General features: G+C 47.8%; 1 protein-coding gene across 3 annotated transcripts in view; it reads right to left on the bottom strand.

Annotated features, from left to right (window-relative positions):
* MYO5B (myosin VB) overlaps window positions 1–20,071 on the bottom strand; it is a 341,784-nt gene that overhangs the window by 121,444 nt on the left and 200,269 nt on the right. For all 3 annotated transcript variants that reach the window (XM_040478861.1, XM_040478859.1, XM_040478860.1), the window contains exons 6-10: window positions 19,321–19,464; window positions 17,910–17,991; window positions 12,713–12,820; window positions 9,068–9,177; window positions 3,201–3,466 (exon numbers count right to left, since the gene is read on the bottom strand). In XM_040478861.1, the coding sequence (XP_040334795.1) occupies window positions 3,201–3,466; window positions 9,068–9,177; window positions 12,713–12,820; window positions 17,910–17,991; window positions 19,321–19,464 (710 nt within the window). The remainder of the gene's footprint in view (window positions 1–3,200; window positions 3,467–9,067; window positions 9,178–12,712; window positions 12,821–17,909; window positions 17,992–19,320; window positions 19,465–20,071) is intronic.

Genomic DNA, 20,071 nt, shown 5'->3' with positions numbered 1-20,071 from the left:
ACTGCTGAGGTGCATGCTTATTTACATTCGGGGAATGTCTCTAAGTGCTTTCTTGGCAACAAATGGCCCAGATAGATATAGCCAGGCTGTTAAGTCTGAACCTACCCCACATCTCACTTGCCATCTTGAACTCTACCTATATAGGACATGAACGCGGTACTACTTTGAGCATATGGAGGAATATGGCATTCTGTCTCTGCAAGAGGAGAGTGAATGGCTTTGCAAATAGGACCACTTTGTGGCAGAGTCTGCAAAAGGAAATTAGCTCCTGAGAAAGAACAAGGATTTAAAAAAGAAAAGAGGGGCACCTGGGTGGCTTAGTCAGTTAAGCGTCCGATTTCAGCTCAGGATGAGTTTGAGCCCCACGTCAGGCTCTGTGCTGACAGCTCAGAGCCTGGAGCCTGATTCAGATTCTGTGTCTCCCTCTTTCTCTGCCCCTCCCCTGCTCATACTCTATCTCTGCCTCAAAAATAAATTTAAAAATTTTAAAAATATAATAAAAAAAACAAGAAAAGAAAACAGATTAACATATCTGAAGGAAGCACAAAGGGTAGGAAACTTTCCCTACTGGGAACTTACTCTCACTGGAAAGCCGTCAGATGTTCCCAGAGGAACCCACGGTCACTCCAAGAGGGGGATGGCATTCCCAGGATTCTCACCCCACCACGGTCAAATCTATCTCTCCAACCACAAGCAAGACTTCCCTGAAATCTATTTCTTCCCTCAGGGCAGTGACAGGACCTTAGAGGACACCCCACCAATGAGCAAAGCCTTTCACTGTCACCGTGAATCCCAGGGAAGGGATGACCATCTATGTAAAAGCCACACACCGCTAAGATAGTAACCAAAACAGAGCTGAGTGCCAGTAGCACCGAAGTCACGATACTGAAACAAAAAAAGAAAGTTTTCTTTAGTTTTGAGAGGGGGTGACAGGCAGAGAGAGAGGGAGGCAGAGAATTCCAAGCAGGTTCCACGCTGTCAGTGTGGAGCCCGAGATGGGCCTTGAACTCATTAACTGTGAGATGGTGATCTGAGCTGAAACCAAGAGTGGAACACTTAACCAACTGAGCCACCCAGGCAACCCCCTCAAGTCACAGTATTACGTGCTATTCACAACACTGAGTCTACATGATGTTAGTCTTCCCAGATCAAAAACTCAGTAAAATTAGATTCTTGCCCAGGTTTAAGGGAATCAGGTCAAATGCTGCAGCCTGAGTTTCTCTGGGTCTTACCTTAAAAGGGAACACTAAAGGTCAGTTTTTCTGGGGGAAACCCAATTACCTGAAATACGACGGAGAGAGTAACAGAATTACTGACAGCCAAGAGGTATGCTCCCAGGATACAGAGACTGTCCTGTGCTCTCCACAGAGCAACTCGAGCAGCTGGAGCACAAAACAGGCACTCAACTGGCCAGGAGAAGGGGTGGCCTGCACAGGGGTGTTCGGCTAAAACCCTCAAGTGCCCTGGAGGAGACACATCCTCCTTCCGACTCTTGGGTGAAGCTCCACTGTTTGCTCATTCTTTGAGTGAGCTTTTTTCACACTTTGCTTTTTCCTACTGCTAGTGCTCATGTTCCCAAAGGTGCCTCCCTACCTCCCATATTTTACTCCCTCCCTTTCAAAGACCCAGTTCAGGGGTGCCTGGGTGGCTCAGTCGGTTAGGCATCTGTCTTCAGCTCAGGTCATGATCTCTCCATGAGTTCGAGCCTCGTGTCGGGGGCTCTGTGCTGACAGCTCAGAGCCTGGAGCCTGCCTCGGATTCTGTGTCTCCCCTCTCTCTGCCCCTCCCCTGCTCATGCTCTGTCTGTGTCTCAAAATAAATAAAAACGTTAAAAAAAATTTTTAAAAGACCAGTTCAGACCTCACCTTTCACATTAAGCTTTCCCTGATGGTACCAATAAGTGTGCCTACTCCTGCCTTGAAACTCACCCAACACCAAGTGTCCAAATCCCCCAACGGACTCTGCTACAATTTCTTCTGTTGCCTCTTGTATTACATAACTCAGGCATGTGACTTAACTCTTCAGCAGGAGGCCTTTGTGATGCTAAAAAAATCAGGTTTCCTTCTTCCATTTCCTCTACACCATGCAACATGGTTTGCTTTGAAAGCCAACAATGAACAAGGGCGACAGAGATGTAAGTAGGACAGCCTGTCCTCACAGGGGCAAGTGGCCACTTCTAGGAGATTCTTCCTTTACTACAGCCTCAACATAAGGCAAATCCCAGCTCATCAGCCGACTAAGCAGTTGCTTCTACCACAGCATTCCTGTTCTTACAACTCTGCACTTCCGTGTGTCTCAATTTCTATTTTAAGATAGAAGTCATGACTTCTAGGATATAAAGATCCAGGAGGATTCAACCTATTATTAGCTTAAAGAGGGCAAGGCATTGATCATAAAAGACGTTCAAGGGAGGTTGCAAACCAGTACATATAATTTCAAACACCTCTAGAAGGATCTGGAAGGAACCTCAAAGAGACTATGGCTCAACTCTTCATTTTAAGCTATGGAAATAAAAGACCAGAAAGGGGCTGTGATCTGTAGAGAACCATCCAGTGAGCTGGTAACAGCTGTGAGTTACAATACTCATCTCCTGAGGCCTAGTCAAGTAGACTTTCCACTGTGCCATGCTGCCTTTCCCTGCAAAACACACAGTTATAAACAACAGTTTTTGCCATTAGGCTCAAAGTCTGAAAGGAAGAGAAATCTCAAGAATGACCACACGTGAGTCTTACAGTGCTGGACAAAATCGTGGTAGGACAATAACCATCTAGACAGGTCATATAGGGAATGAGCTCAAAGGGTAGATTTGAATAAAACAGCTTAAGTTCGTAGTAGCTTCCAGTCCAATGTTGGGTGAGATACTTCCCTCTCTAGGCCTGTTTCTCAGTTGTGAAGAAAGGCGACTACATGGTTTCTCAATGGGAAAGCTACTGGGGTTTTGACAGGGTCTGTTCTTCCTTAAAACCATCCCTCCGTATTGCAGGACACCTAGCATCCCTGACCTGAGGCCACTAGGTGCCAGTAGAGACCCCAGTCACTGTGACAACCAAAAAAAATGCTTTCCTACATTTCACACTCTCCCGGGTTGAGAATCCCAGGGGCTTGGGGAGCACGACAAGGCCCCCTGCCATCTCTGAAAGGCTGGCAGGAAGACACTAACAACCATCAGGTAGAGTGTAAGAGGATGTGTGCAGGCCTACCCATAGATGTCCAGGACGCCAATGAAGGAGTGTTGCTTGAGAGGCGTGTGCAGGGCCTTGTTGATGTGCTCCACAATCCAGCCGAACAGCTGGGCATAGATGTGCTTGGCTAGGGCGTTGCGGGCATTGACCACCTGCTGCAGGGACATAGTCTTGACGTAGGTCTCTGAGGTGGTGACCAGCTTTCGATGGCATAGCCAGTGCTCCATCTGACTGTGCTCCACCCCTAGCAGTCGGCAGAAGCTGTTCAAGTGTTCATCCTGAGGCTGGAAGAGACACGGGAGATGGTTTCAGGAGGGGAATGGAGAGCAAACCCGCCACCACGCCCTCTCCCCTAGGACAGAATGAGCCCGCCCAGCACGGTGGGACCATGTTTCTCCCAGCCACAGCACCGGCAGACTCACACGCTCTCATACGGATGAGCGGAGGGACAAGCGGAGCCCAGAAAATGTTGCTCAAACTCATTATTACACCAAATTATCAGGGCTGTAAAAAAACAAAAGCTTTCTCAACTTTTCCTATGCCCTCCCCTCCATGGCCAGCCAGCTGCCTAGTGACAGGCAGGAGAGAATCTGGGAGCAAAGGGAGCAGAATGAGAATTGATAATTTAGGGATGGATAATCCAGTAAGGAGCCAGAAGGCAGCAGTAACTGTACAAAGAAGTGCACACAGAATCACAGTGAACATTTAGTTTCTATCCATAGAGTCCCACCTGCAGTGCTGAACCCACAGCCCAAAAAGAAGTCCTCATGTGCAGGCACTACCCTTGACCAGCACCTGGTCTAACAGCTGCCTTAGCCTCAGTGACATTAAGCAACACATACTTGATGTTATCCTTTTTTTTTTTTTTTTTTACTATTTTTGAGAGAGAAAGATGGAGGAGACGCAGATAGAGAGGTAGACACAGGCGAACCCACGAACCGTGAGATCATGACCTGAGCCGAAGTCGAACGCCCAACCGACTGAGCCACTTGGGGGCTCCGCTTGGTGTTTTACTCTTAAAGTACTTGCTGCCTCAGGGAAAAAAAAGCCAATCAAGGTGGAAAGCTAGGACAAGCGGCAAGAACACAGAACTGTGACCTGAGAAAAACAGCCCGCTTGGAACATGGTTAAGCGGTACCACCACCCTTTTAGAGCTGGAGGAAAAACTAGGAATTCCTGGAGATGAAGTCCCTTTTCTACAGAGTGAGGCAGCGCATTTCCAGAGACTTGCCCAGGGTGCCTTCTACCCAGCGAACCCAGCTGCCTCTGATCTGGACACTCACTCACCCAAAGTCCCCATCAGAGCACTTAGCCTTCGGGTCCCTGATAAACACATCACCCACAGGTCTGGTCTTATTACACCCAGTAAGTCAGATACTCCTTGCTTTTCACAGAGGGCACCCCACAAAAAATCCTGTTCTTTGCTCTCTCACCTAAATCCTCTCCCTGGGAAAGTGGATAACCCAGCCAGGAGCCTGCTGGATTGCTTATTAACTCAGGCAGAAAGGGAATCCTTTAGAACATGATGTGCCACCTTCTATAATGACCTTACATTGCTCATGGGACTCATTTTCTAATGAGGCGGCTTTGTAGGATTTAAATGAGACTTTACATGTTCAATGAAAATTAACGCAGATAACTGTACCATTTCCCCGGGCCATTTTTTTTCCTCCTACAGGTATTTAAAATCCATCTAGCCAAAACAAACCCGATTACAAATTAGAACGTCAGAGTAGGAACGAACTTCCAAAAGTCAGTAAGGCCACCTTTTCTCCAAAACAAGGTCTGTGGAGCAATAGTTCCAAAGCATACTAATTGGCTTTACCTAACCAGAGGGACGGCACCAGGTGAGACACAGCTGGACTCCTTGGTTAACGTACCCTGAAAGCACCAAGAGACCTATTTTATGCAGCATTTCCTGAACTTAATTGACCAAAGAACCCTCATTTTCTTAAGAAATTGCCCAGGGCTAAGCTTTGGGGGAAAATTCCTTGGGTACCATCATTCTAACCCAGTCCCCCTTATTTTTCAGGTGAAGAAAAATGAGGGGAACGGAAGCCCCCCTGGCCCTGGCCCAGAGCTCCTGATCCAGCCAGCGGGGTGGGCACGCAGAGGCCCTGTCTTCTCACTCAGCAGGTGGGGCTGCTGTGGCCACCTCTCCAGGCCAACCCCATTTCTCTCTGCAGCAGCCTGTGCCTGCCCTCCTTCTCCCCCAGACAGAAAGCCACATGTAGCCGCATTAAATGCGTAGGGACCACTTGGCAAGCAACAGGTTCAGAGGTGGAAAGAGTCCAACCTCTTAATCCGACCTGCTTCCAAGAAATTCTTAATTGCTAGGCACAGCACTGCAGCTGGATTCCCTGACACGTACATGGCCTGCTGGCAGCAAACATGACCGCCCAAGGCCTGCTCGCTGGTTCCCTAGCCTCCCTGGCACCTCCCGGGTGAACGCAGTGGAGAAAGAACCACGAGTTCTGGAATGGTTTGATCACCGCCTCGGGACAGGTTCCCATCTGCTGCAGCGGGATGTGGCTTGCCCCTCTATTACCCCTTCTGACTGTTGATTAAAGGTGCTAAGTGAGACTGATTTAACATCATGCAATTACATTTAAGCTTAATTAAATGGTGCTAAATCCATTAAAAACAGCCAGCATCATAGGTAGATTAGGTTTTGTGGGCCCATATTGCCAAATTCAAAAAACAAATTGACGCTGGTGTCCAAGTAATTGCATGCTGTTGCCTCTCCAGGGTAACTCTGGCCGACATGGAACACATTTTTATGCTTTGATTAAAAACTACCGAGCAGAAGGCATACTGCGTACGGACAGACAGCCTTTCCAGGAGGCGGCCCACCCCACGCACCTGAGGAATAGACCCAAATCCATCTGAGACAGACGTGCACTAGTGGAGCACTTCCTGAGCATGTACTGCGTGCCCAGCACCGCGCTAGGCACTGCCGGGGACATCAGCATGGGGAGGACAGCCTCAGCTCAAGGTGGGCTGGAGACACACGGGCTGGGGCCCAACGTGGCCCTGTCATTAACTGTTATGATCTCTCTGGGCCTTAGTTTTTCCAACCCTGTTAAGTGACAGGGTTACCCAGAAAGCCCACTCTGGCTCCAACAACAAGGATAACCGGCAAGAACTCAATCACACATGAGCCCCGGGCTAAGGTTGCTCATGTCGGCTGCACTGTGCACATAAGGAAGCGGACTTAGAAGCGTTAACTATCAGTAAGTGGCAGAACCAGGATTTAACCCTGGCAGTCCTGACTCAGAGCTCTCACTCACAATGTGTTCTCCACGCAGCCTCTAATTGGAGGACAATGAAAGAGCAAGTAACTGTGCTCAAAAACCTGACTTCCTGTTAGCTCTAAGAGATAGGTATCCCAGCTTCCACCTGTCAGACTTCCACCTCCCCTCCATAACTGTATCCTCTATCCACTCTTCTCCCAGTGTAAGCCTCAGTATCCCCACCTTCCTGCAGTGTTTACAGAAACACTCCGGGTGCCAACATGTGTCAAGTTGGAAGAGAGAACAAATCAGACACGGCCCTCGAGTTTAGTCGGGGAAACCGGCATTGATCAAATAGCCAATCAGGCACCTACCAAGTGCTGGGCACCATCCTGGGTGCTAGAGATACAATAATTAAGAAACAGTAGCTGCCTTTGTAGATTGTGGACTCCCTCAAGGGAGAGAGACATGTAGCAAACCACCCCACAGAAAATGCAAAATTGCAACCATGCTAGGCACCATGCAGAACAGGTACAGACACTGTAGAAATCCATGATGGGGGAGGAGGAAGACTGCGGGGGGGGGGGGGCCGGAATGTTGGGAATGTGTGTCACCTTTCCTGTACCTCACCAACCCAAACCAGGAGTTTCTCAAAGCAAACGTTTCTAATATCAGCTGTCCCGGACACCAGGACATACACGGCTGCCCTAAGAAACCAAGGTGCATTTACTGGGGTATGTGAGTGGGTTAGGCACAGACCCCTTAAATTTTTTTTTTTTTAATGTTTATTCATTTCTGAGGGACAGAATGAGAGACAGTGCAAGTAGGGAAGGGCAGAGAGAGAGGGAGACACAGAATTCGAAGCAGGCTCCAGGCTCTGAGCTGTTGCACAGAGCCAATGAGGGGCTTAAACCCATGAACTGCGAGATCATGACCTGAGCTGAAGTTGGACGCTTAACCGACTGAGCCACCCAGGCACCGACCCCTTATGCCTTCCTCACAAGGAAAAAGACATGGGAGCAAGAGTTCACTGGCCTGAAGGCCTCAGTCTCGGGGAGTGCTTGGCTCACACTGGGGGCCCATTCCCCACACTGCCAAGGCACAGGGCCTCCTTGCATCGCCCAGGTGCTCTCACAGCACCATCGCTGCCAACCTCACTGCCCACCCACCCAACATACACACACCAATGTCACAGTGACACCCCGACGGTCACCTGACACTGCTCAAGCTCCAGTGTTCCCTCCTTTCAAACTGAGCCCAGGTGCATGAGCCTCAAAGCTCTCGCTAGGTGGCAGATTCCATGTTAAGGATGGTGGCAGCCTTGATGGGCCCAGGAGACCTCCCACCCCCAAGACCATTTCTCTTTCAGGGAAAACGTATGGGGCAGTGGGGAGGGGATGCCAGATGCCAACTACAGTTCAGGTCTTCCTCTCTCTAAGGACAGGGCCAATTTCAACTTCTGATAAGCCCTAACTCCAAGCAAACAGCAGGAAATAAATATTCGTTCAACTGAAAAAACATCAGGTGTGAGTGGCATGGACACATGCCCACGTTTGTATTCTATAGTATTGTCTTCTGTCTTTTCCCAAGATCCAGGTTTCTAAACTCTACATCCTTGGGAACAAGAATTATACTTTGCATCTCCCCAGGACTTAGCCACTAAGGGGCCAAGGAAAGGTCTATAATCAACAGTTGCAGATTCACTTATTAAGAGGAGAGACTAGACTGACCTAAATACCAGAGAGCACACCCCAGCTGCTGTCTCTAGGACCGCACTGGTACCCACTCCAACACCCACCCAGACATTTTTTTTTATGTAGCACATATCTGGTGCTACATTGGGCACCAGGAAAATAACAGTCACTATGAGCATTTTTGGAGTAATTCACAGTTTATAATACTTTCGCATAGATGTCTCAATATTCTGCATACTGTCAAAATCTTGCTAAGTGTGGTTATCTTTTGTCCGCCCAATTAGATTGTAAGCTCCTTGGAGACAGTCCTTCATCTCCTTCCTGATGTCCAAGCATGATGTCCAACATGATGTCCATGATGTCCATCTCTTTGCTGCATGGACCTTAGTCAGGAGTTCAGAAAGTACTCATGGATTGGTAACACTGTAGAATTCCATGGACCTCAGTGTACTTGCAAAAGCAATCCATAAAAAAAAAGTATTTAATAGCCCCTAAATTCCCTCCCCTCGGTGACAGAAATTTGATGGCAACTGATTTGAAAAGGATGTGTTCTTTTAAAAAATTATCAGTAAGGGGCGCCTGGGTGGCACAGTCAGTTAAGCGTCCGACTTCAGCCAGGTCACGATCTCACGGTCCGTGAGTTCGAGCCCCGTGTCAGGCTCTGGGCTGATGGCTCAGAGCCTGGAGCCTGTTTCCGATTCTGTGTCTCCCTCTCTCTCTGCCCCTCCCCCGTTCATGCTCTGTCTCTCTCTGTCCCAAAAATAAATAAAAACGTTGAAAAAAAATTAAAAAAAATAAATAAAAATAAAAAATTATCAGTAAGAACAGAAGCCATTATTGTTAAGAATGAATAACCTCTGAGTGTCCTCTGAGCGTAAAAACACATTTCAGTTGTATAAAACTGTAAGAACAGAGTAAATTGTGTATGTTTTATCTTGGGTGCTGGTGTGCAACTTACTGATATACTACAGGAATCACCATCACGCTCAGCCTGAATCTCCACATTTCCAAGGTGCAGGATAGAAGCAATTATCTTAAAAATGCTTATCTGATGGGACTCTCTCACTCCTGAAAAAAAGAAGAATGAATGACACTTAACATCCATGGTAGGATAGAAAGGACATTTTACCCTTTTTTTAAGGACTTAAAAAAATTTTTTTTCCTTGATTTTCCTTCCTGGGCTTCCTAAAATGATCCAGGCTCCTCACCAAGTAATTACCGCTCATAGTAACAGCTCAGAGGGCAAAGGGGCTCCCTGGGCTAAAAGGGAAATATCCTCACTCTGATTGTCTTGTTCAAACCAGATGGGTTATGCTACCATTTTAACTTCTCTAAGAGCAAAGGAGAGACAGCAATCACACAGACTCATTTTCGTCTTCATCTCGACCAAATACTTTATGGACGTTTTCATGAGTTTAATAACAATGGCCATTTATCTGTAGTCACTTCTCTCCAAACGCAATATCCAGCAAACATCTGTGTCCCACATCCCAAGTGCCAACGGGGGAGGAAGAGGAGAAACTTCTGGGAGTGCTGTTGTTGGAGCTGGACAGCCAGCTGGCTCTCAGCTGGGGCCGTGCTCCATGCTCCTTCAGTTACAGACACACCGAACCTGCAGCCGCTGTGGCAGCAAACACCTGATGCCGCATTTGAGTACCTAAGTTATCAAAGACATACATGATCTCTTAAAATTTATCTTTAGATTTAAGGCATTATCATTTATTTTTGAATACAAAATCAGACCTATAAAAAAACAGGATACAGAGTAACAGAACACTAGTCAACCTACCCCACAGTTTAAGAAATAATACAGTGGTCTCCCATATTTCTCTGCAGCTGCAATTTAAGGCAATACTTTACTCAGGCCAAAAAAAAAAAAAAAGTGACACCAATATAAGTGGACGGTAAAGATGTCACCCACTAGGATTAAAAACCATCCACAAAGTGGACAACCCAAGCATGAACTGGACAAATGGATCCTAGACTTTATTAATGAGAGATGACCATTACTGTTTAAGCTTCACAGGGGCAGGGGTTTATTTTTTAATTTTTTAATATGAAGTTTTAAAATACACAAAGAAATAGCAATATAATGAATCCCTGTTCTTGCCTTGGCACACGGGTGGCTCAGGAACATGAATAATGGAAGTGAACTGATGGCTGTTACACAGACTGCCAGTATTCCCAAAGGTCTACAGAAATGCAGGAGCCATTCAAATATCTAGTTTCATTTAATCTAATTAAGAAACAAAGAGCTCGAGGCCAAAGAATTTACTGTAACTGATTAAGACTGAAGAAAATAAGATAGGTTAAAGGCCGGAGATTGTTACCCCAGACAAGACAGGAGGCTTGTACTAGGCTTTGGATCAGAGCTCAGAGTGTCCTGCTCTCAAGTAAGTCCTCTTGGAAGTACTAGTCAGGAAGTGGGCATTTGGACCTTAATCGGACATTAAGGACAGATCGCTTTTCTCTCTCCTTCACTTATCCTTAAGAACCGCTGCTTTGTCAATTTCCAAAGCCTTCACCACCCTGTCATGGTAGGAATGTAAGTAGTAGATATCAAATGACTATTAAATCCTAACAATAGTTAGGATTCCTGCACTAGTAAACAAAAACCAAACAATAAAACTGAAGGAGTAAAAGGGGTTGGCAACCTATGACCTATAGCCCACGGTGTGTTTTTGTAAATAAAGTTTTATTAGAACAGTCACGCCCATTCATTTACGTTGTGTCTCTGGCCACTTTCACACTACAGCAGCAAAGTTGAATAGCTGCTCCAAAAACCACGTGATTCAAAGGGCCCCAAGTAATATTTATAATCCCGTTTTTAACAGTTTGTCAACCCCAGAGTAAAAAAGTAGACAAGTTTATTGAAGAGTAAAGAAGAAAGGCTTATTACAATAGATTTGCAAATGCCTTTTGCTTTGTGAACACAAGTACCCAGGTTTCTTAGAGGCCCTGGAGGGAACCAACTTCTCCCCCCGATCAGTGCGTGCCCACTGCTCACAGTAGCAATACAGAGGCAGCCGCCAGGGGCCTCCTCCTGACAAACTGGGCAGAATGTTACCCTGCTGAGCATCGAGTCCCCTCCAAACCGGTTCCCAGCTGAAGACTACGATGGTGATGGGGTGTGGGAGAGCTCAGGGGTGCCACTTATCAATTTTTTACCTGTTTCAAATCTGTCCCACTTTGTGATACTGGAGCTAGACCCTGTCAAACATTTCCCCTTTGCCCATGGTGGAATGTCCAGCTTGGTCAAAGAGCACTGTAGTGACTTAGTGATTCAAGAGCAGCAAGGAGACAGGCCTGTTCTTGGTTCTGGTCTGCTACAGTTATCATTCATCCCGGCAGAACGGCAACCTCCCCAGATGAGCCGCTGCGATGCCTGCAAGCCACAGTCTCCCCATTAGCAGCTGCTTCTGAGACCTTCTGGCTCCACCACACCCTAGGGCACCTGCAGTCTCCCTGTGCAGACCGACCAGCAATGGCCACACCCTCCGGCAAGTTTCTTCACCCCATCTTGTGGTAACCACGGACTGACATCTCAGCCAGGCAACAACAGTTCCTGTACTAGCTGTTCCTCCTTGCCCTAAAGGGAGCAGCGATTCTTTTCCCCTAAAATCCTCTTATACTTTTAATAATCTTTTAATAATCATCAACTGTTGGAATAACCAGTGTGGCTTTTATGTCCCGATTATTTCACGGGTACCAAAGACAAACGGTGTCTACCCACTGGTTATCCAGAGAAGTGAACAGCACTGAGATTTCAGCACATGAAGTCCTGGTTCTACCCATATCGACCTTAGGGCAAGTCCTGGTTGGCCATGTTTTATTTAGACATTGGGTAAGACTTGCCAGATTCCCACCAAAGAACCTAAGAAATGCTGCTCTGGAGTAGTCACATGACTCACAAGCCAAATATCTACCTCTGTCAGAAGGGGCTGGGGAAAAACACAAGGCCCATCCTGAGCAACTTCATGAATTTCAGGCTGCTTTGCCAAACTTTGTTTTCTTCTGGCTGCAGGTCCCAGGACTTGACTCAATTTCCCAGTTAAGAAAGGGCAAGGGAGAGGAGTTTTCTCTCACTCTATGGCCCTTTATGCCCATAAAGACACAGAAATCTTGAAGTACAGAAACAGTGACAACAGAAGTGACATTGTGTTTGTTATGAGGGTGCCACCAGACCTTTATATAGTCTGTTTCCAACTCAGATCCCATGACTGAGGTACATGGGTGATTTGGTCCAAAAGACATGCTCTTTCTGCCAGAACACATGGCCTCTAAACCCAGACCACAGCACAGGAGGATGTAGCTCTTTTTCATTTTCCTCCACTGGCTTTGATGGCCTGAGGAAGCGAAAAGGGCTATCTTGCAGTGCCTGAGAGAGCAACTCACAATCCCTGATTTTTAAGACGTATCAACAAAGCTGTTCTTAAACTTCGGAACCGAGGGTTGGGATGGAGTAAGAGTGGGAGGACATTCACTGAGGGCAACAGGGTTTCCCTATCGGCTTATGAAGGTTGGCCAAGCGGGACATGGTCAGGCTTTTCTACTCTCCACGAAGTCAATCCTCTGGGCCCGTTCCCTCTCAGAAGCTGCTCACCGAGGAGTGTGAAGGCTTGCCGCGTCTTCTCAAAGTCCTCGGCATCATCGACACCCTCGATACACGTGTCTCTTCCCTGTGAGGTATAGAAGAAGTCCTCCGCGCATGCTGTGGGAGGAGAGGAGGAAAGGCATCCCGGTTTACCCATGATCACTACCCAAGAGGATTTCTACTCATCCCAGGTGAAGTTTTACTCCCAGCCGCACGTGGAACCCTTTAAGCTATCACCTTTATTGACAATGGCAAATGGAGAGAAAACTGGATAAGGAAACACAGAACGTTACACCATGCTGACCGAACACACTGTCGTGTTTGTATAAAACCAGCATGTGAAAAACAGTGAATGAGATAGTCACAGGTAGTTCAATTTACAGGATTCACCGGGTTTTTTTGCTCAGTTGTTCTACCAAGTTGGGCACCCGAGTTCTTCAGACAGGTGAACAGAAGCGAGTTGAGACCCTTGTTTTGTGTTTTGCTCTCACCTCCAGTTCAATTCCTCCTCAGTCAGGCCTCTGATAACAGCCTGGGGGACAAGTGGCAAGGAGGGGTCTCAGTTCTGCCTTAGGAGTCAGAGCCAACCCCAGAAGGGGGGCAAAAATGCAACAAGCCCTGGGTAGTAGCTGCACAATAGGCTGGGAAGTCGGCATTTAGGGTAACAAGGGCACCTCGTCAGAATTACTTCAGAAAATCACATTTTCCAGAAAATACAGTACCTTTGTGGAATACCATCCTGACCAGTGTTTAGAATTTCTAAATGTACGTTTGACAAGATGCCAAAGCTGGACACTGGCTGGTGTTCCTCTTCTCCTGTAAAGACCCAATTACTTCACCTTGATCTGAGTTTGTACCATTTGAGCACTCATCAGTTAAACATGCATAGAGGCCATTTCATTGTGATTCCCGGTCCTCCTTCAACACCTTGATCTGCCTGTTTGATCCCGTAAGAATTTGAGTCTCTTTCCTTGCTCCCCCTGTCATCGCCGGGGTCTGACCTTCAGCACCTGCTGTCTGGGGACTGTTGCCAAAGACTAACCCAGTCTCCTTCCTTCTCCTGTCCTTTCGAGTCCACTTTCAAATTGCTGGTAACTCTGATCACACCGCAACCCTATCTAAAGCCCTTTAGAGACCCCCTCCCTACCCCTATGCCCCCAAGACCGGGGTCAAACACCCTGAAAGGACCTCAAGGGTCTTTTGTGAAGCAGCTGCAGGTTCCTCCTCCTTCCCCTCCGGACTCAGGGCTGCCTCCACATCTCTGGTCTCAGATCCACCGGCTTCCTGTCATTCCTCAGCTCTACTCTCGGTCCAGGCCCACAGGGGCCCCGCCTACCTCTCCTTTCTGGTCTCTTCCATTCCCCACCTTGCACCCTCTGCTCCAAGCCACACTTGCTGGGTAAGTGCACATTGCCAGGCCCAGCGAGGAAGTGGCAGAAGCCAGACCCAAGCCCTGCCCACACAGCCCGAGCCAGGACCCGCACTGCCCACAGGGATGGGGCGCCGAGGATCAGTCCTAGCTTATGACAGAAGGCTTCCCGGGGGAGTAGCCCAAACACACTTTGAGGACTAGAGGCACTTGAGCTGGGAGAGGAAGGACTTGAGCCCCGGGCTCACTGACAGCCACAGCAAAGGCCAACTGTTAGGAAGGAAGGTCTCTTTGGAAGGTGCCAAACTCACCTCTCTTATATCTAATCACCTCACAAGCTCTAGCACAGGACACAATAGTTTCCAAGGCTTATGAAAAGCATCCGTTCATTTTTCCTTTTCACTCACCTTTCAAAGAAGCTCCTTTGATGATTTTGGCAGGGCCCACATGAAGATGATTGCACATATTTATTCCTATTTTTCAGACAGGCAAACTGAGGGACATAAGGCTTGAAGGGATCACTCAGACTCACCCAGACTTTGGCCAGGCCTGGGATAGCCCACTACTTGGTCACCCTATTGTGGAGAGGGTTGTTTATGACATGGTTTTGTCAAACACAACCTAACTCGTTGTCAAAAGTTATCAGCTGACACACCAGAAAAACAGGCACCTGAGACTCCAAAGGAAGGCACCAGACCTCTCTGCTGGAGGAAAGGAGTTTTCAGCATCTACCAAGACCCTTCATGGTCAACAACCAGGGCCTACGACCTGATGTTCTGAGTCAGACCCCCCATCTTCCCAGCTGCCAGTTCCCAAACTCAGGCCCACCAGGGGAACCTCCTCTGGCTCTGGTTCAGGCTCATCACTGCAGGGGTCCCCTGGGTCAGTCACAGCTCACTCTACTAAATGATTTGAATCCCATCAAGATTATCAGCTTTTAGGTTTGCAATCGCCTGTGTCCCCATCACACTCCAGACCCTTGTAAGAGACATCCCAACAGCAGAAGGTTCTCTGCCATCTGCTTAGCCACCTTGGATCCTGGCTCTCCTTTCCAGCCTATGAAGTCATCACTGACCATCTCACCTGAGCAACGTCTCTTATCCTCCAGTTTGGCTCTCTCTTTACTCAGCATTTCTAAGTAGAAATATACCACAAAGCCCCCTAGTAACTGGCTCAACAGGCAGATGCCGGGTCAGTGTTTAGACCACTGAGGAAGTATGAGCCCAGTGATTAGAGCAGTGGACCGACCATCAGGGGCCACGACCGAGGGCTAGCACTTCACCTGGGAGACTATGTTCTAACTGTGCAAGAGAGGCTTTTTATAAAACTATTGATACAAGTGGAAAAGAATTTATTCCTCATTACCTAAGGGCTATATTTAAGGAAATATAAGCCCATTATACCTCTTTTTTACCATCATTTATTCACACTACAGACACTTATTGGAGTACTTTTCTTTAAATTTCATCCTGAGGTCATTTTAATGCAACAGGCCACCAACAATAGGGTAGGGCAGAGAGAAATACAGACAAATGGCTGCAAATCTGCTCCCCCGTGCTCAGACAAATGCACAAAACTCTTGCTGGGCCAGGGGTCTTGCAGAGACATCTGTATACTTGAGTAGCATGTTTTAGGTGAAGAAAAGGAAGAAGGAGGCGAGGCAGTCTAAATATCTACTAGGAACCACTGGCCAGTCCCTCATTTACTTCAGGTTTCCAGCCACTCAGCCAGGGTTATCAGCAGAACTAAATGTCAAGCTTCAGAGCTCACAGCCAATGCACCCACGAGGCCGAACACAGCCGCACCCCTGAGCACAAGAGCTCAACACCTCTCAGCTTCCTTCCACATGTTCTTGGAGGGCACACATAGGTAGAACAGTGCAAGAAATGGATCGAATTGGGTAGTTTTCAACTGCTCCAGTCAGAGGCCCAAGGAAGAGGCCAAGAGAAAGAATATGGAAAAGCTATTTTTTGTTTTTTAATTCAGTGCACTTGCATAAGTGCAAAAAAAAATTAGGATTTTTTTTTTCCTATTTCCTTAAACTTACATTTGGGATACAATGGTCCAAATACAAAGGATCTCGCCAGAACTTGTTTATTTTTCTACAAAAATGACCTTTAAAAAAGTTTTGATCCCCTGCAGGCTGGCTCTGAGAAGTCTAGCTGGGCTCATGTCCCCACTTTGGGAAGGAAAGAGGTGGGGGGACAAAAGCCCTTAGCATGGCCTACATTACTGGTCACCTGTGGCCATAAGCCAACATCAGAGCCCAAGGTGCCAGCTCAGGGAGGTGCTCATCAAACAAGGCTTGTACCGGTCCCTCCTTGTCCTCAAGGAGTTGATAGCTTCAGTGGGGGAGATTCAGATTTGTAAACACTGACTAGAGTATAGCAGAAAGCCAGCATAATATACGCCATCCTGGGCTTCCCACTTTGGTTCTCAATTTACTTCCCTGGGGAACCTTCTGACCCATCTCCGCTACGCTTCACTCAGCATACCCTTCTCTCTCTGCACTGTAACTGACTGTAAGCTAAGCAAGGGCAGGGCCCACAATGGTTATGCTCAGCACTACACCCGCAGTACCTACCACCACCTTCATAGGGTTCGATGAACAAACGAAGGACCCAAGGCTAAACTGCGTGCCCATGTACCAAATGCTGCAGAAGCTCATAAGTGAGGCAGAGTTACGAGCGCAGACTGAGGTTTGAGCCACTTGGTGTGTTTTAGCTACTAGGAGCACAGGCTGGAGCTGTCAGAGGGGGATCTGGTGTTGGGCCCTCAAGACAGCTAGGATTTGGGTCGTGAACAGCAAAGCCCCAGCAGTCTATTTCTCTCACAGTTGCACAAAGACCAACCGGCCTCTGTCTAGACACCCAGCTCGTCGTCACGCCATCTGCTACTACTGAACCTGCCCTCACCTAAAAGACACCCAAGAGACCAGAGACAGGACACCTAGCACACACAGGATGCTGCACGGCCCCCGGGCTTGCCTAGGTCACACGCATCTGTCAGGAGATGGCTTTGAGGACTCCAGCCCGGAGTCCATCAATATTCCTTACAAAGTCCCAGGGCTCGGAAGGGGGAAAGCCCCAGGCTCCAGGCCCCAAGCCTAGGCCCTCCGTTGGTGGCATCTCGAACTAAAGCCTGCTCACTCCTCTTGCTTTGCCCTAGCTCCATGTCAACAGCCTCCAGGCAAACGGTTCTTTTTATCTCATGGCAACAGCCAGGTGAGACTCAGTGGAGAGGCGCTTTTAGTCACTCCGTGTCACCCTGCGACGCTCCACGCTCCCGTGCGTGGGTGCCACAGCGTCCCACCTGCTCAGAAGAAACCAGAGTCGCCACAGCCCAACACCATCATATCCTGTGCCATCCAGCCGTCCATCTTCATCCTGCTCCAGCCTCTCCCCTCCCTCCTTTTCTTCATCTCCATCCTTGAAAGGGACCTAAAACTCACTAGCTCAATTACACGATGTGCCTTAGCTAAATCTCTAGATCCTCACGGTGGGGACACACTTTTTGCAAAGTTTAAAGTGGAAACGTTTTTCAAAACAATGCATGGAAAGTATTTTGCGTTCTGCAAAATACTGTTCTGCCCCCTGCCTCTGATCCTCTCAAATGTTTTCTGTGGCAGGCAACCTGGGTGCAATTAGCCCATTTTATGGATCGAGTACTGATGCTCAAAGAGGTCTGGGGAGACGAGCCCACGTAGAGGCAGAGCTGGGACAAGAACCCACAACGGAGGGCTTTGAGCAGAGCACCCTTCCTCCAGTCCGCGCCTCTAGATGTAGCACCTGGTGCTGCAGCAGCCCACCCGAGGACAGACACACGCACGTTACGTACTCAGTGCAAGCTCCTTAAATTCCGGGAGACTGGCGGCAGCACAGAGCTGGTAAAAGATGTGGTAATTCCGCTCGTCATCTGCCTGAAGGAGGGAAAAAGTTAAACAGGTTTAGGGCAGTGACCCCCAAGATCGTCCCCTCATCACTTGTTCTAATCCCAGGGTCCGGAGGTCACATGACAGGTCAGGACTTCTGCTCAGGTTTTCCTCCACACCCTCTGCCACCTTCACTTCCCACCCCCGGACTTCTCTTTCACTATTATGGGGCCTTCTTGAAGCTTCAAGATTTTTACCTCTCATGTATTTTTTCTCCCACATAGAACATCACTGCTCTTTCGCAAATAGTGGAATGGTCAGACAACACACACTTGCTCAGATATCCGTGTTGCCTGGCTCATGTTGCACAGATTGTAACTTGCCTGCAGTAGACTCCCATTCTCCCCTGGGAGGCTTGGGACTAAGTCAGAGCTATGCCCTTGCCCAGCATGACAGGCTGGGGCAGTCACATCAAGTCCAAGACAGAGACAGGACTTAGAGCAGACACTCAGGCTACACCTGCATTAAGTTGGCAGAGTGGTGGTGGTGGGGGGAGCTTCAAGGAGGCCTGAGCAAAGGAGGTTCAAGGACTGTTCAGAGAAGAGTCTGGACAGAGTCACAGCCAGATCAGACCTGTACCCAGCACAGCAGGCTGTTTACTTTGCTGCAGTGAGATAAGGATACGGGGCTATTGAACCAAAATTTGGGAGGTGGAGAGAAAGCCTGAACAAAGGGAAAACATTAATAAAACTAGTTAAAAAAAAATCATTAGATGTTTGTTAAGCATCAGCATGTAGACAGGCATCTCTGAGAAACAGCTGAGGCTGTTTTGGATGTCTCCTCTGCCGAGGGTCAGGGTGGGAAGAGGGTGTGGGCTGGCTCGGACCAGGACACGCACCATCCCAGTTCAAGTATGGGACCATTGAAAGGGGGCTGGAGGAGGACAGTTTTTGGGCTAGGTGCATGTCCAAGTAGTGTTTTTTGCGTTTTTAAAAATATAACCTACAAAGTAAGGTTCCTGGGGAGCGCTGAAGCCCAGAGACCTCGTACAACAATCCTCTAATCCTAAGATTACAACCCACAAAGAACAGGACCATCTTATTCTTCACCTATCTCTGGTATCTAGCATGTAACAGGCACTCGTTAGGTTTGTTGACTGAAACTGAAAACAATACCCACTTCAAAACGATACTGGGTAGACAACCATAGCATTCGAACAAACCCTTTTTGATGAAAGGAAAGAAAACCACAAGAACAAGCGTATTTAATTCCACTTCCAAAAGAGGAGGTGCTCTCTGGGCACAGGAGGCAGATGAGGGGGCAAGTAAACGTCATTTATGGGAGAAAGTACAAAGAAGCCCACGTCCCACCACTCACCTGAAAGACCACTCTGGACTTCTCCAACAGGTAGGTCCTCATGTTGGCCCCAATGATGTGGTACCTTTTATCAAAGCCAATCTGAATGTACTTCCCAAAACGGCTGCTGTTGTCATTGCGAGTGGTTTTAGCATTTCCAATGGCCTGCACAGAACAAACAGAAGGAATGCAAAACCAGGAAAGCTTTCTTGACCTCAAGGTTGTAGGTCTGTGGCAGCATCTCCCTCCCCCCCCCCCCCACACTTCCTTACAGGGCTTCCCCTACCATTGGAATGACAATGAGCTGAGCTAAAAACAAAAGTTCATTTCCTGCCTCCTTTACTCCTAAGAATGGCCAGTGAGAGTAAGGACTGGATTGGTGAACTCTGTCAAGTTATCCTACCTGGAATGTGCATATGATGGCTACATGAAGGAAAGGTCTAGAGAATCACCGAGAGCACCATTCTGAGCACTACTTGAGCTATTAAACCAAAGCCAGTATCCAAGAGCTCTGAATTGTTTTGAGACACACAAACCTTAGTGTGCTCTGATCAGACCTCCATGACAAAGCAGTCAAATGTCATTCCAAACTGATAAACTATATTTCCAAGAAAGAGACCAAAGATCAACCAACGTCTCTGCACCTCATCACTAGATCAAATCAGGAAGACATCACCCTCTTGGTACCATTTCTTATGCAGCTGTAGGGGCACCATTCAAAACAGCAGACATTTATTTACATTTAACGTTTGTTTATTTATTGTGAGAGAGA

This window comes from Herpailurus yagouaroundi, unplaced genomic scaffold (assembly GCF_014898765.1).
Source record: "Herpailurus yagouaroundi ecotype Mexico unplaced genomic scaffold, PumYag 142, whole genome shotgun sequence".
In the NCBI taxonomy this organism is placed as follows: domain Eukaryota; kingdom Metazoa; phylum Chordata; class Mammalia; order Carnivora; family Felidae; genus Herpailurus; species Herpailurus yagouaroundi.
This window is presented reverse-complemented; position numbering and strand designations above follow the sequence as displayed.